Genomic DNA, 25,868 nt, shown 5'->3' on the forward strand with positions numbered 1-25,868 from the left:
CTCTTCCATTTGATTTTTCTATCCTTAAAGAGTTTTTCCACCTGTCCTTAAAGGCTATTAGTTGTCCCTTCTTAGCTCTACCAAATCGACTATACCTTGTAGCAAACTCAATTCTCAATTCTCAATTCTTTTTATTTGCCATCAATACAATTTACAATAAATTATTCAAGAAATTCATAGAAATAAAAATAAAACATAGCTTACAATAAAAAAAAAAATTATAAATTAAATATATTTAAATCAAAATCTATTCATTAAGGCAACAACCCAGCAAGGAAAATCCTATCCGCTGGGCGTGAGCATCAGTTCAATATTATTATATCAAATATTATTTTATTATTATAAATAAAAATAAATATGGCAAAATTTTAGAATCACGTAAGTAAACAAAAAAATAAGGTTGAAATAAAAAAAAATGTATATTATAAAATATTATCGAGAGTAAAGAAAAATGTCTCAATTATCCATTTATTTATCTGTGCCCCATGTCTATCCTCAGTTAAAAATTGCATACCATTTGGGATTAAATTAATTAATTTTGTGCTTAAATAATTTAATTGTCGACGTAATATTGTTAGGTTAGTGTGATTTATGTTGAATAAATTATGAAAATTTAACCTGAAATTATATGTGGCTAGATTATTCCTTATTGTAAATTTATCTTTATTTTTTCTTATGTAGTAGAGAATTTTTTTAATATATAGTTGGCGTATGGTCATTACCTTGAATTCATCAAATGTGTCCCTGCTTGGATGAATTCTTGGTCTATTCAGAATAGTCTTTATTATCATTTTTTGAATGACAAAAATCCTATTTATTATGTGATCATAAGTTCCCCCCCATACTCCTAACGCATATTGCAGAATTGACTGAACGTATCCATGATAAATTAGTTTTAACTCCTGTATATTTTAATTTACGTATTTTGTAAAATATATAAGATATAAATTTTAGCCTTTTACAAATGAATTCTACATGCATGTCCCACTTGAGATGACAGTCTACCATAATCCCCAAATACTTGACCACTTTTTCCTGTTTTAGTTTCGGGCAAGCACATTCTCCCCACGTCTCCGATTCACAATTCTTGTGTATTTTAAGTACAATTTCCTCTGGTGGTTGTCCAATCACAGTGGGAGAAAAAGCAACATATTTAGTCTTAGTAGTATTCATACTCAATGTATTCATATCAAGCCACTTTTTAATATTTGACATAACTTTTTCTGCTTTTAAAGACGTTTGGGACCATGACTTATCTTTAATTATTAAGGCTGTGTCATCAGCAAAGGAAATTATTCTTGAATCTTCAATTTTTACTTTGAATATATCGTTCATATAGAGTAGGAATAGAATCGGTGATAAGACGGTACCTTGCGGCAATCCGAAATCATTCAGCTCTACAATATCTGATGTATAATGGTCATTCTCAGAAATCAGTTGTGATCGATCATTTAGGTAACTTTTGATTAATTCAAGTGAGAGACCTCTAATCCCGTAGCTTTTTAATTTATTGAGTAAGTTATTATGGGGAATAGTATCAAAGGCCTTAGCAAGGTCAATGAATATGGCAAGGCACTTATTTTTATCAGAGGACATACTATCAGATACTTCATTTGCAAAATTGGCCAGGGCATCCTCAGTATTTTTGTTGCTTTGGAACCCGTATTGATCTTTATCAATTATATCATGCTTATCAATAAAATCCATTAGTCTAATCTTTATAGTTTTCTCCATTATTTTAGCCAGGTTGCTAATCAAACTTATGGGTCTATAGTTTTCAGGAAGTTTGCGGTTACCGGATTTAAATAGAGGCTATCTTGAAACATTTTGGAAATTTACCAGTTTGAAAGCATTTGTTTATAATATAGCATAAAGGGGTTTCGATCCAACCGGATATTCTTTTTATTAAAACATTATGGATTTGGTCCATCCCAGGACTTGCTGAATTCTTCAATGTTTTAATAATATTTCTTATTTCCTCCACTGTGACAGGTCTGAGGAATAGAGATTGACATATTGACGGTAAAGGGGCTTTGTATAATTCGTTAAGATTTGTGGACACAGTTGGAATCTTACATGCATATTCTTTACCAACTTCTGAAAAAAACTTATTTAGTTTGTCAGGCTCTATTTTAACATCGTTTATTTCACTAGAGTCATTTCCTATGATCTCTTTCATAACTTTCCACAAATTCTTACTGTCATTCTTGTATTCATCTAGTTTATTTCTATAATAGTTTGTTTTGGTGATATTTATTAATTCTTTTAATCTGTTTCTGTATTCCCTGAATCTGTTTTTTAGTGTTATATTATACGGCTCCCTTATAGTTTGCGATTTCATTCTATCCCTAACATTAATTGATTTAATGAGACCGGATGTGATCCATGGTTTTAATGCTCGGTTCCTGTGTGTAACATTTCTGGTTTTAGTTGCTCCTTCTATTAGACATTGAATTCTCTCAACGAATAATTCCGTCAATAGGTCAACATCGATGACGTTATCTGAATACAAGAATCCCCAGTCTTCTACTTCAAGTCTTTTTAAGAGAATATCATAATCAATTACGTGAATACTCTTTTTTAAGCTTTTAATATTATTATTTTTATTATTATTATTATTATCTTTCATGTGCATGTGTAGAGCAGTCGAGAAATGGTCTGTGATTGATGTTTTGAAAACATTACCGATAGAATGTTCATTTATTTTAATACTATTCTTGAGAAAAATATGATCAATGCATGAGTGTGTGGTCTCCGTTACTCGCGTGTTACAATTGATAAAAGACTCGAAGCCATATTTATTTAATGTGTGTATGTATTCATCGGTCACTGTATTACTAGTATTCAAGTCAATGTTTAAATCTCCCATAAAAATACAGCTGTTTCTATCACCTAGCTGTTGAAGATTATTTTCAAGGCTATCCAAAAATGCAGTTAGATTACCGCTAGGTGAGCGATAAACCGCAATTATCAGTAACCTGACACCACTATCTATCTCAACAACCAAGCTCAGCGAGTTAGCTTCATCAATATCTACTGAATGGATTACAAAGTCAAAACAGTCTCTAACAAACACACAAATACCATCACATTTATTCAACTTTGAGAATTTATTTATTGTTTTATATCCATTGATCTTATGTTCGTATGGAATACCTTCACAAGACCAGGTCTCTGTCAGAACAATTATGTCGAATTCAAAACGTAGATCACTCAAAAATAAAATTAGTTCATCAAAGTTCTTGCCAATACTCCTAATATTCATGTGAAATATATTGAAAAATTTATGTCTATTTCCTGGGGACGGTAATTATTCACAGTAGTTGTCAAGTACATTTGTTAATTTTAACTCCTTATTAAGTAAATTGTAGATTTCCTCTATTGCTATCATTACAGTTCAGAGTTCAATAAAGTAAAAATCAGGGAAGCCGTATCTTTATTCTCCACCACTGTTTGAGCGCATTTGAGAAGAAATTGGGTCATCACACCTGAGACGATCTAGATCAGCGTGGTTTGCCAGTCGGATGGGTCTTGAGTCTTCGTGCTTTCTAACATATATTTTACCATTCATGACCCACGCAAATTTATAGCCGTTTTCCTTCGCAAATAGTTTAGCATCTTTCAGCAGACCTCGGTAGTAAGTAGACAAATTTTCGTTGATGTATACTGGCCCGTCTTGTAGATTTCTATTTATTGATGTGGTTCTTAACTGTCCTGGTGGTTCCAATTTTTTCAGCTCACTCTGTATTTTTTTATATTGAGAAAACAAGTTGTTCTTCGCAATTCTATTATTGAATTTTATTAGTATCGGTGGAATAGCATGTTTATTCGTAGTTGGGAGTCTATGAGCAATATCGATCTTCAATGCATCATTTTTCAATTTGAGAGTTTTTGAAATATCTTCGATTATAGCATAAACATCTTCGTTTGGCGTTTGCGGTATTCCGTGAATTTCGAGGTTGTTAATCCTGCTGTATTGCTGCAGCTCGATGACTTGTAATTCCATCTCGTGAACCTTCTTGGACAGTTTTTCATTTTCCTTTTTTATAACAAATTGTTCAGTCTTAAAATCATCTATTATCAACTTGTAGTCATCAATTTTAGCTGAGAACAACTCCACTGATTTACGCAATTCGAGTACATTTTCGTTCGTCTTCTTTAATTCATCCCTAAAAAACGCAAGTTCCGTAGAGATTGTACCTTTTATTTCATTCAATATTTCTTTCTTGCATTCAGGATTTAGTTCCATTTTGTTTTGCTTTTGAGTAACAGGAGATAGTTTATTAACTTTACACGATGAACACTTCCACTTGGCCAAGTTAGCTTTAGACAGTTTTTTAAAGTTAGCTTCGGAGATTCCTACACATTTAAAATGAAAAGCGTTTCGGCAGATTGAACACTTTATAAGCTCGGCCAAATCAACGGGAGTATTACAACAGAAGCACTTCAACATTGCATTTCAACAAGCAAAAATACCAGCATATTTTCAGCACGAACAAATAATTCACAGTCTCAGAAAGAGAAACAGAAAAAAATCCATCACAGTCACAATGGCAGACACGAAACACAACACGATAACAGAGCTCCGAAATTATCAACCTTTACGTTCGACGTTCGAACTGATACTGAACTCCTATGAGAAAATGTATCCTTTCAAAAAATGTTCATAAATTATTTGCTCTCCTTCCTCTATGAATGTTTCTAACAAAACAAAGCATTCATATTCTCTCAAGAAATTGATTAGTTCAAAGTGACACTTACCCTTTAATCCTGCTATATTATAAACTAGAATGTTCAAGTCTTTTGTGTATTGTAAGCGTACAAGCTGGCCGACGGCATCACCTCAGGCCTCCTCATTCCTTCCTGCCGATACCATCACATTCGCAGATCTGCGTAATATACTATTGACAGTCTCTCCATCACATCCCAGCACTTGTTGCAGTTTATCCTCGCCGCTGTGGGTGCCGCATTTCAGTCCGTTCTCATCCAATCGAAACGCCACGTTGCCGAATATTAGACGATCATGCTGCACAATCACTCACTCATCCGGTTGCACTTTCCATATTTCTTTTTTCATTGCAAAGGAGCGAGATCTCACTCTCCTGGTTTCAAACGAGAAGTCTTTATGTACGATAAAACTTGTCCCTTTGAGTTTCTTAGTGTTTTTAAGTATGTTGTTTATATCAACGTCTTCTGGAAAATGTGCTATAAGAGGACCTCCATTTCTCATTTTCCCCAAGGAGTGTGCGCGATTCACCCATATATCCGGCCTTGCATTCAAGTACTCTACACAAAAGTTTTCAACAACTGTGACAGGGTTGGACACATTCAAATCGTACTTGAGTCCCTTGAAAATGAGATTATTTCTACGGCTTCTATCTTCTAACCCGACAATACGTTTATGCAGAACACTATTTTCTACTAACTGAAGATAAAATATATTGGAATACTCACCGATATTGGCATTGCCTTCAGTAGCACCGTAGAATTCAGCTACTTTGGGGATGTTGAATCTGTCAACGAATTCTTTCCAAATTTGAGGCCGCAGTCCATTTCCAAAGATCATTCTCAATTGATGTTCCTTGTCTTGAGCTTTAGGAGGTGTAGCCAGGATATACCGGCACATTTCTCCAATATATTGAGCAATCTAAATAATCAATGGAAATTCACTTTATTATGAAGGTGAAATTTTCTAGCTAATTATGCTAGATGCTTCATTTTATCATTAGTTTTATAATTTGACGAAAACTGAGAGAATGTATTTATAAATTTTTACAGTTTGTACAATATTCATGAAATTGAAAATTCTTACAAAATTATGTTCAAATTCAAATTTGTAAGAACACTTGATGAAAAATTCAAAATACAAATACAATACAATCAAAATACTTATTTCAAATTCAAATACAGAATGACGGGCTTCATGGTGGGGTGTGCTGAATAGAATGAAAACAGGAAAAATTACGCAATTCTATGTCGCTCGTTTTCATTTCTCAAAAGCAACTAGGTCTCTATGTAGTTGCATATCAAAATAACGACGTAGAATTTTTTCACTCATTTGGTAATGGGATTGGCATAATTCTTGTTCAGAATCATGAAATTCTTGAGTAATGAGTTTCATTTTTGAATTATAATAGAGGTTGTCAAGTTGATCACAAGCCACTTCTACAAGAATTTTAGCAGCTTACTCATGAACGTGAAGATAAAAGTATGCTTTCTCTGACACTCATCAAGTCTTAATTGAATACAGTTGAGCATGAATTCATAGCGATTATCGTGAAAGAAGTATTTCAACATATCCAATACAGTTGACTGTCAATACCGTTCATCCTACTTTAGAAACGAACTCCAAGCTATAACAAAGTGTAATTGCCAATGAAATTTATGTTTCTTGATTTCTAAACATTCACTTAATATTTTTTTATAGGATTGCTTAAGAACAAAATGAGAAAAAAATGAAAAATTTGTGGGTGATTTGCTGAACCATTTGAATTGAGTAATACTGTAAATGCGATAATTCCAATATCTACAGAACAATATTGTATAATATTGTTTAGAAAGTTATCAAGAATCAAAATGGTTAGATATTCATTAAAAAAAATGGAAAATGCATTAATATGTCAACTTACAGTGCACTTGTACTTGATGATGTCAGAGAAATATCCTGAAGCGGAGAACTTCTTCCTGATGACAACACAGCTGCCGTAGAGCAGGGCTTGGCCAATGGCCATGGCTCCACCTGCCGTGTGGTACAGCGGCAGAGGTGTGTAGTACCTGTCGCTGTTCTTAAATCCAACCTGATAACCAATCGCTCCAGCCAAGAAAACATACCTGCCAACAAAAATGTACAATGATTATCATCAAAAGTAACGGCTTTTTGATATGATTGTACTTGCTACAGTGTGTAATGCAGAAAACTGTTTGTATTAAAGAATAGAATGGCATCTTCATTTGATGATAAGGCGAAATTTGTTTAGTTATAAAGACCTTTACAAGGTCTTGAACAAAGCATATTACTAAGCATAAATGCTTCTACAACAGGGCTTTTGGGCTTTTAAAGGTTAGCCTATAATTAATAAAATATTCGTTTTAGAGGGAAATTTTATAAAACAAAATTAGTAGAGGAAGTATTTTCTTTCAAAAAAAAAAAACGTTGAATACCTTGAACGGTTATTCAAATACAAGCAATATAGCAAAACCCTCAAAATTTTGGCGGTCATATTGTTTTCGAGGTGTTTGCGTGTAATTTTGACTTGTCATCATCTCGATCCTTATTATGCTAGACCTAATGAAGAAATTGAGACATCTTTCACGGGCTTTTACCCAAAAATGACCACGGAATGACATTTGCGCCCCGACTATCAAGAACTGAGAATGTATTGATAAAACGTGGCACTATACAAACACAGTGAATTTCCCTGAACTCATGAACTCAACTACATAGAATTTTTATTCATTCAAAATTGAATGTAGTGTGGATGAAGATGGCATGTATGCTTGATCAAATTTGAAAATTAATTGAGAATACGAATTATCCGTCAATGAACATATTAACAAGACTATTTATACGTTTCTACCAATAATATTCCCAATCACTTGGGATTAATAGAATAGAGCTGTATTAAGAATTCAATTAGTTTTTAAATATTATAGAGATGGATGGTATGAAGCTGTATTAAGAATTCAATGAGTTTTTGAAAAATCAAATAATTTGGGAAATATTTTTAATAACCTTAAACATGTGAATTTAAATAGAAATAAAAATAAAAATCTCAGTACCCTTTTTTTTTTGAATTATTATATCACAACATGTTTCAACATTGATGCCATACTTGTAATATAAATAGAAATAAAAATAAACATGTGATAAAATAATTCGAAAAAAAGGTACTGAGATTTTTATTTCTATATATTAAAAGTAGCCCTATAGGCTACAGAAAAGAGACATAAACATGTGAATTACCTGGCGTGAGTAATGACTGCAGCCTTTGGCAGTCCTGTGGTACCAGAAGTGTAGATATAGAGTAGTTTGTCGTGGAAATTGACTTTCTCACTGGGAGCAGTCGGCGTGCCAGAGACCTCCTTCAGCAGGCTGGTCAGCGACTTGTCATTCAGTTCTTTGTTGGCAACCCTGGTCTCATCCGCGCTCCACACGTACAGCTTGATGCCCGCCAGCTCATTGGCAATATCTTTCACATCTGAACGCAAACAATAATAGTTATAAATAACTTATATACTTGATATGTAGTTTAAATGAATACATGAATGAATTGAATGCATTTCTTTTATGAATGAATTGATGCAGAACAATCTATAAAATACAAAGTGATTTTTAGTCTTGTTACCCTATTGTAAGAGTGTGGTAATTTATTACTAATCAAGGAAATTTTGTAGCACGAAGCTGGTAGCCCTCTACTCATTGGGTATACACACGGCAGTGCGAGTTAGTTATCCTTGAGCTGTTTAACCTTCTGTGTGGATCCCGGTAGTCTTATGTTCAGAATGACTCATACCATAGAATATAGATATTAATTGTGAAAAGAGTTGAAGTATGTATAATATCAATGAGTGAAAATGTTGAGTATATCCTTTAATAATCTCCAGTAACTAAGAAATGAGTAATAAAATATTATATTTTTTGTATCCAACAACTATATATTTTATCACAACTGAATATCAGTTTCATAGATTAAATTGGAAACTGGGTATCAGGACTAAAACATCAGCCTGTACTTGGATATTATTGATACTATACTTTCAAATCTCAATTCTACTCTTACGCAAGAATACAATTGGAAAAAATTGCACTACTTCAGGAAGAAATAATAAAATCTGGGATTATATTATGTGTTTGTGTACACAAGTTATATCAAGATTGCAATTCAAACATCAATATTCACTTGAACAGTGTACAATAATAAAGATAGTTTGAAGTCTTATTTTTTAAAATCACAATGCACTGTATTATGTTTGGAGCACTGCCAAGTGAATTTATAAAAAGGTGAAATAATTTTCTCAAGAGGGTTTTAAGATTTTTTTAAAGTGTAACAAAGATCGCGATTCAAAAGCGATAGATGAGTGGTGGTTTTCTACTCTACTTTTTGTAATGTTACTTAAATTGTGTTAATTATTACACAAGACATTATAAATGGTGATTTGAATTGAATCAATTTGAATTTTTGATTTTTTGTCCAATAGTGTTTTGAATTGAATCAATTTGAATTTTTGTCTATTTTTTTGGACCAATGACAGTTCTGGAGCAGAAGCTCAATGCTTTCGGGCATCAACCCAAAAATGGTAACTCAGTGTTGAGTCCCCTCAAACAAACCGAACTGAGAAAGCAATTATCATTTATATTTGCTTTTATCATAAACCTTTATTAATGTAATCTCTACTCACAAGAAGTAGTGTTCAATTCTCAAAATGGTATTCATCCAAGTAATAGTATTCATCGTTGGCTTATATTTGAATTATTATTCTGTAGATGACTTCAATATAATATGGCTTCTGGTGGTGGCTTCAAGTATCCCCAGTTTTTGGAAAACGTAGTGTACCAAACCCTTACAGGGTTTTTTCAATGAATATTATGCCCTACTAGACTTTTGCGTGGTTGATAAAAAGGATGATGATGATAGATGAGTGAACCTACAGTTTTACATGGATCTGAATCACCGGGAGGCGCTAGGTTACCATGGCAAAATGTTAATGTGTTAATAAGTTGGTGCTTTAAATTTTTCCAGACGTGGATTAGTGATTTTTGTGTTTTGTTCTGTTTGTTGGCGTTCTAAAATCAAAAGAAACTTTTTCAAACTAAAATTCATGTGAAAATCAAGAATAACTACCTCACAGTTTTCCGTCATGGGAGATTATGGTTATGTCGGCGCAGTGGAACTTCCTATGGGATCCTTATCATGCTGAATATTCTGACTATCTTGAAAAAGTTCAAAATAAATTCCTTCGCTACCTGTATTTTAAAAAGTTTGGCCACCATCCCTATTTTGCATATCCCACTTCACAGCTCAGAATCATGTTGAAAATTCCAACATTAAAGTCCAGACGTAATATCCGAGCCATCTTACATTTATATAAAGTAGTTAATGGTCTTACGCAGCATCCTTTTCACCTGGAAAGATTGGGCTTCTATGTGCCGACTGTTTCTCGTAGGAGGTATTTTTCGTTTTTTATACCAAGATCTCGAACGTTACAGGATTATAACTCACCCATCAATCGATCCATGAGACTTTCCAACACAGTATCTCGTGATATCGATCTCTTCAATCCGTCTTTGAATGCCTTTATTAAATCATGCTCTATATTACTGGAATATTTGTTCTTTTGTCAATTTTTAACTTCAAACACTCTCTCTCTCTCTCCTCTCTTCTTCTGCTATCTATCTCTTAATTTATATCTTTACCTTACTTCTTCTCTATTTTTTATTTTCTTTGTAATTTTGTTTAGTTTATTAGTTAACTCTTTTTTCTTATTTATATTGTACGATACGAATATAATGATATAAGTAATTAGTATTTTATTTTAAGATTTAGCATGTAATTCTGAAGTTTGTTTAATTTCTGTATAAGTTGTTTTTTTTTTCTTCTTCTGTATTATTTTGTGTGGAGTGCGGTTTTGGGCAGTGTGCCTGTCGCATCCACACTGATTCACTACAATGTATATATTTTTTCCAATAGATTGAAAATTGACTCTCCACAATTCAAGCCATACGTTAATAATAATAATAACCAGAAAGCTCTTTGTACTCAAAAATAATAATTTAGTGGAGTCGGCTCCTCACGTCGTCAGCCATTCATTGGGATTCAGGACACAGAATACTTTCAGTGGAGTCGAGTCGCAAGCGCAAGTCTCTCAACTTATCAGCGCGAACACGGAGATTATGGGTCAAACACTTAGAACTTCAAATTTTTACAAAATATATCTAAGACATCAATAGATACTGACCATCGGTGAGTTCGCAACCGTAGATGAAGGCTTGGCACTTGGACACAGTGACCGAATGAGTGAGCGACGTCTTGCGGAGGTTGTAGTTTATGAGCGCCGTGATAATGCCCAGCTTGCACAAGCCAAGCCAGATGCACACAAACTCAGGTCGGTTCTCCAGCATCAGGGCAACTGTGTCGCCCTTACGGAAGCCGTGCGACTTGAACACGTTCGCCACTCTGTTGCTGTACTCTTCCACCTACCAAACAAATTTAATCAAACCACTTGAATACGAACCGGAATTGATTCATATAATATACATTACTACGCGACCCGCCAATACTCTGCAATGGAACAAGTTCTATATCCTTGCAATGATAATTACTGGAAATAGACATGTTTAACCAAGTTTTTACTCTAGAGTTACAGAAAATTGTATAAACATAAAAAACGAATCGGAGTAGCTGATAAGGATGGGGAAAAGCTAAAGGTCGAGGAAGAGGTGAATCAGCAAAAGTTGGATGAAATAAAATTAGGGCGAGGAGGAGAGGAGAGAAAATAAGCATAAAGTTGGAATAAATATTATTAGCGCAAATAAATCAATGAAAGAAGTAAATCAGTGGGTAAAGAAAAATGCTATGAAGTGATGAATGGTTGGGGAATAAATAAAAGATTAAGATCCGGTTAAATTTTAATCCAGACTAATTTCAGGGGCTTCTCTGATTGGTTCTCGTAAAATTAATCTCGATTAAAATTTGACCGGCACTAAGCCTACAACTGTTCCTTACCCTATTTCCATAGGAATAAATCCAAAAGTTGTTTTTTTTACTAATAAATTAACAAACAAAAATATTCCTATATGCAAACAATAATATTTTACTAATAACATGATGAATATATCAACTTTTTTTTTAAATGTTCCAAACTTTCACGCATATATTGAACACTCACTCAATGCACTAACAAGGATTGATCAAAAATACTATATTGATTATTCAAAAATTAGAAATTAAGTCTCACCTGAGCAAATGTCCACTCATTATCTTCGAAAATGAAGCAGACTTTGTTTGGATGTTTAGTGGCATTTCTTCTGAAGATTTCACCAATGCTTAAATCTTTTTTTGAAAGTTGTCTCACGCTCCAAAGAAATATTAGGTACCTTGAGAGAGCCCTGAAAAAATATACATAGATATATTAAAAGTTGTGAAGAAGACTTTTTGTTAGATATTCCACTATCGCAATATTATTATGTTTTATTATGGGTTCATACATCCTGAATGAACGGATTTTTTATCAATGAGGATATAAATAAAGGTCATGCATTCGGAATGGAGGAAATGGATACGCGAGAACACTGCAACTTGAATATTATTTTCCATTTTCTCAGGTAGAATTTCCTCATATAATTTGATGAGCAGGAAGCTTGAATTGATCACAAACAGAATATCAGAGAGGGAAATTATCAACCTTTAATACAAAAATGCTTTATTTCATATCTGTTTCAGATTAAGGAAGAGGCTTGCTATATTCTGCTGATGATTGTCTATGAAAAGGTCTCATGAATAGTGATTGACTATAAGATAACCCTTCGAGAATGACCCAGAAACAAAACAACATTTTCTACATTATTCTATTGATTGAACGAGAACATCAATAATCTAGTTCTTTCTAGTAATCTTCATTTCGTACAAAATCTAGGTTATTTTAATCTACATAAAATATTCTATCCAGCAAAAGATTTAATCTTCCCATTCTGTTAATATAAATGTAGAAATTATACAGTGTAATTATCACAGAATTATGTTTTATCAAACACAAACATTTTAAACCATCTAAGAAAGTAATTGTAAAAAATGTGTACAAGTTGTTTTAGGATGCTCGTATTTTATTAAGCAGATATAATGACAATAAAAGCAATATTTTGATATTTAGGAAAAATCCATGAACGTGAAGTTAATAAATTAGACAATCGGCTATTCGGGGAAACATATTGTGACATTACATTCATTAATAATATTGGAAGATTATACTGCCGATTGGAGGATTATTATTTATTTCATTCACGGTTGATAATGGTTTACTGCTACACCATTTTATTAACCACTGATGCTAACAAACTAACAATGTCAATTCCATTAATGCTATCAAAGGAATTGATAATATTACTTCACTTTAATTACTCAGATGAGCTACAGTAGTCCATTATTAGAAGTTATACAGCATTTCGAATTCAATGCCACCTGTCATAATAGTTGAACTCTCATAATAGTTATTGTTAGAAGAGAGCCCATGGCAATGACCGATAGAAATGGAAGTGTTGGAGAAATATAATATGAATTCAAGAGAGATTTCGAGAGAAATATTGATCATTGCTTGAGTTCAACAGCCATTTAAGAAGTCGTAAAATTGGCATTAGGCTAATATTGAAAAGAAAACGTTTAAATAATTCTTCATTCTCAATATTGATAATTTACTGCTTTCTTTTCCGGTTTGATGTTTTAAAATTCAGAAAACCTCTTTGAAATGCAACTTATCAATACCTACTAAGTTTGTGAAAATAGAGAATATTATGTAGTTTTTTAATTAAGATATTGAAAAAAACTATTCAAAAAAGCAAATTCACACTACAAAACTTTGATTAATCAAAAAGAAAAGAAAAAATTTGTGAATGAGATAGTAGAACCATCGATCTAATAATATGACAAAAGCATGTGACAAAGAAAGAGCTGAATCGGCTAGAAAGCCTACTCTGCCATTCAAAATCTCAAGAGCCAGCCATCTTCTAATTTCCAGCTCATTTGGTGACCAAAATCATAATCAAACACTTTTTTAAACCTCAACTTAAGAATATTTATTTACAATAATTGATCTTCACATTTTTATAAGAACAAAATTTTTGAATAATCATTAATGATCAATTTAGTTAATTATTTCAGTTATGTTGAATGTATTTTCTCAACTGAAAAGTTTCACGGGGTAGTTAATAATTCAAATCTTTTCTGGTTTTAGGGTCATTACAGCAAGATATGGCCTTGAGATCATCACATTGAGATATGGTCAAATTTATTATAATATGCTTCTGAGTTTAAACCAACAGCTGATGTATCACCGTTTAAACGGAGATTGTACATACGGCCCAAAAATCTGGAGTTTTCAAGAAGGACATTCAAAATTGTTTTTGGTCATAGAGATATTACACGAGAAAATGAGTGTACCATAGCTCTGAAGCAATCGACATAGAATTTATTGAATCAGACAGGATAGAAGTTTTGTGCGGATTCAACAGAAAAATTTATAAAGTTTCAGTAAAATTAATTGTTTTAGTTTTTAAAGTTCTCAATAGTAATGCGTCCATCAATGCATTAAGATGAAAGTCCTGTCTCAAAAGTTATTTGATATTAAATTCTTTTTAGAAGTAACGTTCAAGAATAACAATTGCTATCAGTTGATACCTTAAAATTATTTTTTCTAGGTTCTATAATGAGAACACGCAAAGCTCTCAAGTAGAACTATTATATTCAATGTCTGGGTTATCATCTTCATAATCCAATTTGTCTTTATAGTAGTAGTAGAAGTTATGAATGAGATGACTATAATTGTCATTAGTGAATGTTAGTTACTACACAGCCATTTAAAAAATCATCCAATGCTCTTTTCTGTTTTGAAGCTCAATAGTATTATAAACGAATTGGAAATCACAAAAAGCATGTACCATACTGAAATTATACCACTGATAATTAATATTTATGAGTGACGTTTAAAGATCGCGATTCAAACGTTTATAAGTGAGAATTTTATTTGGAACACCCAAGAGAAAGTTTAGAGAGATGAGATGTGCAAGTTGGTGACTGTGAGGTTGACCAGCTCTGTTAGCTGTTAGCTGTGCACATTTTAATGATAACTTCCTTTCACTCCCCACTTGACACTGAACACCACGCCACCGCCACTAACTTTATAATAATTGATCATTTCGCTAACATGATAACCACACCGATAGACAATCTGGTCTTAACATCTATCATGTCATGGTATATCCTACATTTTTCACTCTGTTAACGTTAACAACACTAGCCTATTATCATTTTCTCAAAGATGATATAGATTGTCTATCTATATCAAGAAATAGAAAATAAAAAAGTACTTTTTTAATTTTTACTCAAAGCATTTTTAACATTAATATCATTTTCAATATTAGCGTAATGATTATCATATTTATTCATAATTAAAGGTAGACAGACAGACAGAAAGTTATTTATTTATTTGCAAAAAATGAAATTCACTAAATAAAAAACGTATGTACTTAAACACAGTTTCAATACAATCAACAAATAGTCCAGGCAATGAATGATCAAAAAAGGTTGTAGAAGGAAAAGTTGAGAAGACAATTTTCGACCCCACAGTTCTGTTAAGGGTAGTAAGGAGGTAAACAGAACAAAAGGGGGTGGAGGTGCTTTTGGTACCATTTTTTGGTTTCTCGCATAAAACTAAAAAACTATGTATCCTAAGGACTTGACTGTCATATAACAAATGAAAGCTTACATAATTTCCCACAATATTCATTCTAAAACGTTTTTTATATCTCCTCTAGTTTTCGAGATATCCGCTCTTGAAGGTGTGACATTTTTGAAAAAATACGTTTGCCACCAATTTTTTTCTAGTTTTGCTCTTATAACTTTTCAAAAATCGATGGGAAAAATCCATATCAATTATGAGCTTATAGAAAATTATATTCTCTTCAATTTGATGTATAGTTTCACACTTTTACGAATTTCCCTACCCCTTTTGCAGCAGCCTTAGTGTTGAGTGTGAAATCTCCATTTTTGCAACAATACACCAATATTGACAAAGGAATTTGGAGGGAATATTTTAAAGAAAATTTTTGACTTTGTAGCTTTGTTGAGACTAGTTAGGAGGAGAACATATCAAAAGTCCCCATTCCTAACTCATGTGCTAAGGGGATGAGGGTGGTTTAAAAGTTGCATTTTTCAGCGTTTTGCTTCCACGCTCATATCTTGAGAACAATGCATTCAACCGACAAAACTAACTTTTCAAAAATTAATCTTGATAAATTCCCTACACTTATTGTTCAGTGGAATTTTGTAATATTCCCAACAGTTCCCGAGATATTCGCTCTTGAAGGTGTGTAATAATTGTTATAAATAACAGTTTGTTATCCAATGTTTTGCTCTTTCAGGGCTTATAACTCTCCAACAATGCATCATAAAAAACTGATGATTATCGTAGGTTTATAGAGCATTGAATTCTCTTTGAAGTGATTTATTATTTCAATATCCCAAGTTTTTCTTTCATTGTAATAGCAGCTTCAATGTAGGGGGTGAAATTTTCATTGCTGCAACAAGTGTCAACTCAGCGGTTCCACACCTTCAACAGAGGGGATAAAAATGCGCACTTTTTCTATGTTCACCTACTAACTATAAAGTCTAGGTGTGAACTGTCACAGGACCGACTATTGTTTGCCTTGCAGATAGTGACCCCAGGCTTGGGCCCAAAATTCCTTGTCCCAAAGTTCCGGTCACCCTAGACTAAAGCTCCAATGAAATGAGTCATTTCTGTATCATTTCGCAGAACGGTCAAGTATTTTCATTACTTCAATTACAGATAATGTAGGTAGTGAGAGAAAAGAGTGGAAGAGAAAAATATTTGATGAAGATAATGCTTTAGAATAATGGATAAATTCATCAGTTAGAGTAAATAGGATAGACAAATGAGATATTAATTACATTGAGGAGATAGTTATCTTGGAAATAATTTTAGTAATTTGAAGTACTAGTTGGGAAATCTCAGTTTTCTTAGTGCGGACTTTGACTTGACGGACTGAGTTTTACGGCAAATGAAGAAGAAGCGACTGTGACATTTTTAGACCAAGTCTTAATTGTCTCAAGTTTTAGTAATAAATTTCAATTACTAAACGCTGCACGCTACGGATGAGATGAAAGAAAAAACAAGCAATCCAGCTTGTTAAGCTCAAGTTTGGATCGATAGTTGCTCTCTCTCACTCTCTCTCACTCTTTCTCTCTGGAGGACCACCATACTTCTAAACTTAAAAGACTACAACTCAACATGGTGTTTCATAATTCCACATTCATAAGGGGTTGACGTAGAAAGTCAGGTCTGAGGATTGAAACTGAACTAAGATGTTCAAACTCAAAGGCAATTATCTTTTTGGATTTATTAATCTTTCTTATAAAATCTTCACGACTTGTCACGTTTAAGTAGTACATTTTGAAAAAGGATATTTTCCTCTCCCCGAATTCTATAGAACATAGATTATTCAATATGCAATCATTCATTGATACAATAATAAATCATTGAATGATCGTTAGGAAACAATAACTTACTCTGCTCAAAACTGATCCTCACCCGGATTTTGATAGAATAGCCAAATAAAGTCGAAAAATAGATTTTTTAGGCTATGTAGTACGGCCTTCACATCTAATAATTTATGTGTTTATACCCAATACAAATTGATTACAAAAGGCCTATTGAATTTCCATTTCGATTGATTCACGAAAAGCTCACTCAATAATTATTATACTCATCAATCATATACTAATAAAATTCAATAAAATAGAAAATTTAATAGAATAATTTATTAAAATAAGGATAGTAAAATTTATTCACATACTTTTTGCCAACCAACAAAACCTCAAATTTAATGATGCACAAACAATAAGATTAGAAAAAATACCACTGAAACGTTTCCAACTGAATTAATCGGGTTTCTAAATCATTAGCCTATTCTTATTCAATGAATGGATATTATTTAAAATGATAAGTAATGAACCAGATAGAATAACAGCTCTCAACTCCCAAATAAAAAACAGTAACATCTTGTGTGCAAAGTTTCGTCGGTTAAAATTATTGACAAATATGAAGGAAGAAATTGAAGAATGAAGTGCTTTTATTGAACGATCACTGACGCTTTTCGTGAAGAAAAATAATTGGGTTCAATTGTTAGCTCAGATTGCGTGCGAAAAACCAGCAAGATATCAAGCGAAGGCCACCAAACGCTCCACTAAAGTCACTACAGTGTACTACTCAACTCATGACACTGTATTGAGGCCTTGGCTACACTTCCATCTCAGTCGATGCATAGCACTGTGATAAAGATTGTTATGGTCTCAGAGCAAATTCAAAATAAATCATCATTTCGTTGAAAATTTTCTGAACAAAAATATAATGATTGAGAGACTCAATGGAAAAAATACTCATGAAAAACTTATAGCATTGCTCAAAGAATTGGGCTGTAATACCACCAATTTCACGGCACCACAAAAAAGAAAAGAAAAAAGAGAGGACAGCACTTATAACTGATAGACCATCGACCAATAGATCAGTAAAAAACAGTTTTCTCTCTCTTTGAGAATAATCGCAAATCATTTCAAAGAAAACACCAGCAGAATATTGATGTTGAATATCTACCGAAAAGTTTACCCTAAATGATCCCCTTCATTTTGGAGAATTATGAAAGTGATAGTATTTATTTGACAAAAAAATTGAATTAAAGTGATTCTATTATTTAATAATGATCCATATTTATTATTTCTCAATTAATTAAATTGAGCAAAAAAATATTGAAGAAAGAATAAACAGAAGTTTGTTCAAAACTTTCTCAAACAAACACAATATACTACTTTCTTAGAATAAACAATTAAGAAGTTAAAAGTATAGAAGTTTGCTACTGTGTACTGTATTGCATTGTAAATCCCTCTCAAGTCCAGTAGGTTCTTGTTTAATCAACATTAACAATATATAATAGTTAATGTAAATGAAATTACATTTCATTTGCTCCCCCCCCCCGTAATGTAAATGAAATTTTTCTAATATGAAAATCAGAGTTCCTTCAATACTCTGTATCACTATGAAATATATAAAGTGATTCTCAATACATGACCAAAAGGAAGGAACTTTTTATAGAAAATTCAAACCATTTTAACTGATTAATTTCTTGAATCTTGACTCGTTCTTTCTGATGACAGTCTGGGCGAGTGAATAGAGACAGTTATATTCTTAGTACCTACTGTAGAGAGTAGAGTGTTATGTAGGCAGTTGAGAAAACTACCTTATTCAGGATTCAACTAGAAAGTCTAGGCTGAAGAGGAAGAGACAAGTATCAGAAAGTCAGTGAGGTGGGGATACGGCTGACACTACTCTACTCACTGCAATTCAACTCACTCAACAAATCAACGATTATAAAAACCCACTCCCACACATTTAGTATTAAATTTCACAGTTCATGAGGTTCCATCATTAAGCCTTCTAATTATAATAAATTACGAATATGAACAATCGCATTGTTATGCATGTATCTAATCATTTGAATTAGTTTCTAATTAGACAATAACAAATTGAGTTTCACACGGTATATTTATTACATGTAGCTGTTCCATAAAACCCCCAGCTGTTTCGAAATATTTTCCAATTATCGCATCACAGAAACAACATTATGAGAAAGGTGAAGCAAAGAGTGTTCCTTATGCTCACACATCAAGGCCTAATAACATTTTTATTTGTTCTTTGAACTGAAAACACATACAAAATAGGCCTAATAATAAAAATACATGGTAGAGTATTAGAGTATAAGGAAAACTGAACGAAAAGAGTTCCCAAGGATGATTAATCAGTATCAACAAATTTGAGATGGCCAAACATGTAGTAGTTTCTATTTGGAAAAAATAAATTATAGGGACAACAGCCCGTTTTTCAAGAACACAAAATAGAGTAGTCAATCTAAATTTTTATTTCGTAAATTGGTTGGAAAAAAACAGATACCAAGAGATATCTGAAGGCCTCTAGAAATCGCAAATAAAATTTAGGCTATGACATAGGATGATGAGATAGTCAAATTTACGATGTGACCAATAGATTTTTGGCCAGAGAATCCTGGAATAAAGGCTCAAGGAATTGGATGGTTTTGAGTATGTAAGTAACTTGAAAAGTTTTAAAAGTATGAATATTTTTCAAGTATTTTAGAATTGACAAATGTAAAACAATTTTTCCACTGTATCCGAATATGATTTATACTCAACCATTCCTAACAAAAATAGAAAGTGTGTAACAAAGAATGCCACCAAATATTGAAAAGTTCATTCATTAAGAGTACCAAAAGCAATTCAGTACTATCAAATTACTTTGCTTTACTATAGTGAGGTCCACGTTATAATGGCAGTGTCTGATTATCAATGGTATTGCTAACCTTGTCTATCATTCAACAAAGCGGATAGCGCTATCTCTTCCTCGCTTTGCTCTGTTGCCAGATCTTCTTTAACAATGTAGAATCAATATTTAATTAACAAAATATTTCATCTTAATTATGAAAATTCATTACGAAATTAATGAAAAATATAATTTCTTGCTTAATAAAATATAATTGATTATTTTAAACGAGAATGAACAGTTAATATTACATCAATAAACCTGTATCAGCTACCGTCTATAGAAGGCATTGACAAGACAGAGGATCGGCAACGTTGTTCTCCTACCTTTCACCACTGCCATTATAACGTGGACCTCACTATAGATGGAAGGATTTTTATATTCAATCAATTAAATAGTTTTGACTTACTTTAAAACTATTCATAGTGTGAATATTATTTTTTTAATAGTTGTATTAAATATTTCTGAATTAAAAGATATTACAAAATCATATTACTCCATTACAACTACATTTGTATGAATTATTTATCTATATTCAATTGAATACTCCTTACATAAGCTGAAAATGAAAATGTGGAGAACTAGAAATAATGAGCTTCTCAAGATATTTACTGTTTTATCAATAACTTCAAAGAACCTGAATGAATTGTTTTGAAATATCTAATGTAAATTGTTTTTAAAGCAGAAGGAAATAAACAATAGCCACATTGGGTTGATCAATTCATACTTTGAGTAAGACCCATTTTAAAATAGCAGTTATTCAACGAATGAGACTGAATGATATGAACGAATTATTGAGTGAAAAATAATACTCGACAAATCAACAAGCAGCAAACATTCTCAAGCGGCAAATGAAATCTATGACGAATTGAATTGGAGTAAATTTATTGATAACGATTCGTTCCATTTATGAAGACTTGAATGAATGATTTGATAAGATCTTCGGCACTCAACTTCATCTACTTCGAACAATAATTGTAGGCCAAATCAATTCTCGTTCAACTGACACTTCAATTTGGTCCAATCTAACAACTTAACTTCTGCAACCCTCTTGAACCGATGATGATTTGCTAATTTTAAAAGTGGGATGTGGGATTTTTATGATGTCTTTTTATTCCTATTCGTTCATATTTCTAAACATTTTTCAAGTTTGAACTCAACCGAGTATGATTTGGTTATCTAGAATGTCAGGAGCCAATCAGAACTATTATAGCTCTTCTTTGGTAGGGATCCAAGTACGTTCTGAAGAATATAATAATAATATCTATAATAATAATAAATAATCTATAATAGACACTTGAAATTATTTTATCAAATCTCTTAGGAATACAATTATAATGTTGTACAATTAAGATGGTACTTGTCACATGTGAAAAACAATTTCTTAAAATATTTATTTAACTATGTAAAAATAAGCTACATTTTACATATTATTCTTTATAATTTCATCGATTTTATAAGAAAAGTGAGAATTTTCAGGCAGTAACTAAACAACATTTACTTGACTTAATGAGAGAAAGCTAGAGCTAACAGGATAAGCAGAGATTTTACAAATATGAAATACTTTTTCTTTTCATTGAATAAATCTTACAACGTACTCTATTACTTTAATACAAAAATTAAATTAAGGATGTGAACAATGTATGTCTTTATTTTTCTATCTTCAAGTTATTGAGCAATTATTTTGTGATATAATGTTAAGTCCTGGAAGTACCTAATAATGAAATACAGTATTTGTTATTTCGATGTTGATATTAGTGAATGTTTCATGAATCAGCAATATCCATTGGGGTCAAATATTCCATGGATAAACCATGAACAGTCTTAAGGTTGACCTACACAGGAGCCGTCCGTCCCTCCGTTTCTCTACTATACATAGTATTTATACTACTACTATCTCTATTATACAGGGAGTTGATTATAGTAGGGAGTAAAAGAAGATCATATTATCTTTATACATAGCTCTCGTCAATTGGATGTGGACGGTCGGACCTCCAATGAAGGTTTAGCCTCAGTTGATAAATTAAAGTTTCAACTTTAATTGGTTATTGGACATAGGCTATGTCACAATTATTATAAATAATCAAAAAGAAGCTTAAAGCATATTTATGAAGATTTTTATATCATTATAATTATTGATCATCATTTAAGTACTAATTGAAATTTATCAAGATCTATATGAAATTTAATTAGTGACACATGCTGCAGCATTTCAATCGATATATTTCAGAATAAGATTAAACACCAATTTTGGTCATTTATTTTTATAGCTAGACCTGTTTTTTATTCCATCTTAGCTAAAATAAGCCTTGAAGATTTTCAATTTGAATTATTGATATCTTGTAATAGCTATACGTCAGATGCCCAGAAGTTATGTAACCCAATCTTCTTACATGATCAATAATAGATTTGGAAGTATATTTTCTTACCTAATGCTAATTTGCTGACAGCAGTTGAAACCATGAGGATATAAGGTTTCAACAATCACTGAACAAAATTAGACAATAAAAAATTGTAAGGAATAAATAATGGAAAAATTCAACCAAAAAGGGTTTTGATCGCTTGATAAAGTTTTAGGCCTAATTAAAATAAAAAACAAGTTCCTTCTGAGCTAGTTTTTGCTCCAAACAAATAACAAAAAAGTTGAAAATCCACTGGAGCCTTCCTGACTTGATTTACTAAATTTTCATATTTCATATGTGAAAGTATTCCATAGAGAGTTCCGTTTGTCAAATATTAGGCTACATTATAGCCTATGAGTCCTATCTTTTGAAGGTAATGGGTCTCTCCATCTTGTATGAAGATCTGTAGAGTATGAAGATACGTAGTGTCTTCCATTTATTGGAACCGTATCTCAAAAGAAATTTTGTTTTTCAATTTATAATTTATACTTTCTAAGTATTAGTGTCGGACCAATTTTCAAGAAGGTTGCTGGAGCTGTGAATCATAAATCCTTTATTTTCATCAATACGAGAATAGGAGAATAAAAAGCGGAGTAGACATTGTTCTATAACATCAACATTATTGTAGGACAAGACTTAAAATTCAAAACTAATGATCCCTGTGTTCAGAAGTTTGAGCATCTTGCTGCAATAAGACACGTATTATAAGAATAATTTTTATAGGCTTAATAATAATAATATGGGTTAACCAAATTTCCTATTTTTTTGATCATATTATAGATAGAGGTTTGTGCTGCATAAAGCCAATCAAGTACCGTACATCACTTTGAATATTTCCAGGTTTAGTGCTTAAGATATTTTCAATGTCAAATTAAGAAGAGTAACAACTGAAACATCAAAAAAATAGGGATGTAATTATTTATTAACCTATACTGAAACCTTGTGTTGTAAAAAGAGATGACCGGTATAACCTCCACTTTTCTTGTTTTCAGACAAATAAGGATTCTAATCAGTTTTAAAATGCAAGTAAAACTGAAATAATAATCAATCGATAGTAGGTACACTAGGTTTTTAATTATAGGTACTTCACAAAAAACTGTCAACTTTTGTTCATTATTCTTATTAGAGAAAATATAATAATTGTAAACATTCAACATGCTTCAAGTTTGAGGTTAATGTAAGGTGTAAGGTAACTTGAAACTCAGACTACTGGTAGGATACCACGTTTTGAGATCAACTTATAATCGCTAATATTTGAACTTATAAATTGTAATTTTTAATTAGATAATAGTAATTTTTAAGAAAAGGTACTCACGTAAGATCTCTTGGGGCAGTGCGTAAGGCGACGTACAACCATTTATAACCTCTTCCGGCAGCCAGATATGCCACAAGGGCCACTAATATAAGCTGAATGACAAACATCCAGCCCATGAAATACCAAACAGTTCCAAAGAAACCACCAAGTAAAATTACACCAATACTAGTCACAACTATCACTTTCAGAAGACGTTTCAAAAATGAGGCTGACTTTCCATTATCGTCTGGTTGAGTTGTAGAGTTCCCTCCACCAGCTGGTAACCCGCTTTCTAGATCGCCGTTCTGAAACAAAATGAATGTCTGTACCATCTAGCGGTGATTGTACGAACTATAAACATTCATAATATATAGAGGGAAATTCAAAATGCCGGAATACTCTACATTATTTTAAGTTAGAATGTAATACATTTTTAGAGGTACATAATTTTCTTGGAATTTATATTATTTTGATTATGAATGAGAATATTTATTTCTTACGATTATGTCACATAACATGAAGAAAAATAATATTATCTCAAAATACAAAACTATAATATTGATAATAATCTATTGAAATAATTGTAGGCAGTAATGTTTTATGTGCACTGTTATCAATATTGAGTTCAATATTGATGTATCCATGGAATTTCGTATTTTCCATTAGAATGATGGTGATAATCAAGAATTCTCACACTTCAATACCCTGGAATGTTCAATTTTTGTTCAAACAAAACAGATGGGCTTATAGATCGTTTCTAATTTGTACTAGTAGTTCTGTGAACAGTAGACCTCACGCAGTATTCTCATCCACAAGTACCAGATGTCAACTGTTTTAAATGTTAAAAACTCAGTTCACGTTTGAATTTGTATTCATATGATATAATTCATCCAGTTCCGTGATTATCTTTCTATCTGATGAAAATTATTTTTTTAGAATCAAAAATATTATAATTTCTCCAGCATTATTTAGTTCATTTGATTATTTTTAATCACCTATTAAATTAGTTTTTTCGAATGTGAGAATATTGATACTGATGGACACGCATAATAATACCATGACTGCAAAACAAAATATTGAAACCAAAGACCTTTAAGCTGCGATAAGACCAAATTTATTAACAAAATGTTAATAACTCAATCCTTATAGATTATATTAGATTGAACATAACTTATCATACACATGATGAACATGTGTGTTTGTCAACTTGCGTTCAATCTAATAGAATCTATAAGGATTAAGTTATTAACATTTTGTTAATAACTATTAAGTTATTAACATTTTGTTAATAACTTTTGTGTAAACCCAGCTTAAAGATGCATACCTCTTCAAGGTCTTTGATTGAAACTATAGACCTTATACAAATACACTAATAGACTGGCTTCTCCACACATCTCTGTAATCACTTGTCAGCTGATTTATGATGAATAATTCTATAGTCTGATTTTTACTCTAATATTGGCGTATGAAGGAGGCTCCTTTTTCCTTTTATATTATCCTTGAAATGCAAAATTTCCAAAAACCTTGTATATACTTTGTATTGTACGTCGACGCGCAATTTAAAAAGGAACATGCCTGTCAAATTTCATAAAAATCTATTACCGCGTTTCGCCGTAAATGTGCAACATATAAATAAATAAACATATAAACATTTAAACATTAAGAGAAATGCCAAACCGTCGACTTAAATCTTAGACCTCAATCTTCGTTCGGTCAATTATTGAGGAAAATTGATCAGAATATAGTCATTGATTCAAATTGCTTTCGTTGAAATTTTATCGTAAATTAAGTAAAGGTATGTGTATTGATTTCAATTTTTTCAGATTGATTTCTAAAATGATGCAGATTTGAAGCCTAGCGAGAGACTCCCCAAGTTTATAGACATTTTTCACAAGTTTCATCAAACACCTATAGCTACATACTATTGAAAACTAAAAATCTATATAAGTAAGTTAGTTTTCTATATTCATTGAGCTACAAATAAGCTGATGTTGTTGATGTTTTATGTCTGTATTGACTTTCTCCCCTAACAATCCTCTACGTGTATAGGGCAAATTTTG

General features: G+C 32.0%; 1 protein-coding gene across 1 annotated transcript in view; it reads right to left on the reverse strand.

The window, feature by feature from the left end:
• The window catches only part of LOC111049835 (long-chain fatty acid transport protein 4), a 60,900-nt gene that overhangs the window by 16,081 nt on the left and 18,951 nt on the right, over positions 1-25,868 (reverse strand). The window contains exons 2-7 of the mRNA XM_022336009.2: positions 23,830-24,113; positions 11,956-12,106; positions 10,957-11,194; positions 7,964-8,198; positions 6,630-6,831; positions 5,455-5,647 (exon numbers count right to left, since the gene is read on the reverse strand). Of these exons, the coding sequence (XP_022191701.1) occupies positions 5,455-5,647; positions 6,630-6,831; positions 7,964-8,198; positions 10,957-11,194; positions 11,956-12,106; positions 23,830-24,113 (1,303 nt within the window). The remainder of the gene's footprint in view (positions 1-5,454; positions 5,648-6,629; positions 6,832-7,963; positions 8,199-10,956; positions 11,195-11,955; positions 12,107-23,829; positions 24,114-25,868) is intronic.

This window comes from Nilaparvata lugens, chromosome 3 (assembly GCF_014356525.2).
Source record: "Nilaparvata lugens isolate BPH chromosome 3, ASM1435652v1, whole genome shotgun sequence".
NCBI lineage: Eukaryota > Metazoa > Arthropoda > Insecta > Hemiptera > Delphacidae > Nilaparvata > Nilaparvata lugens.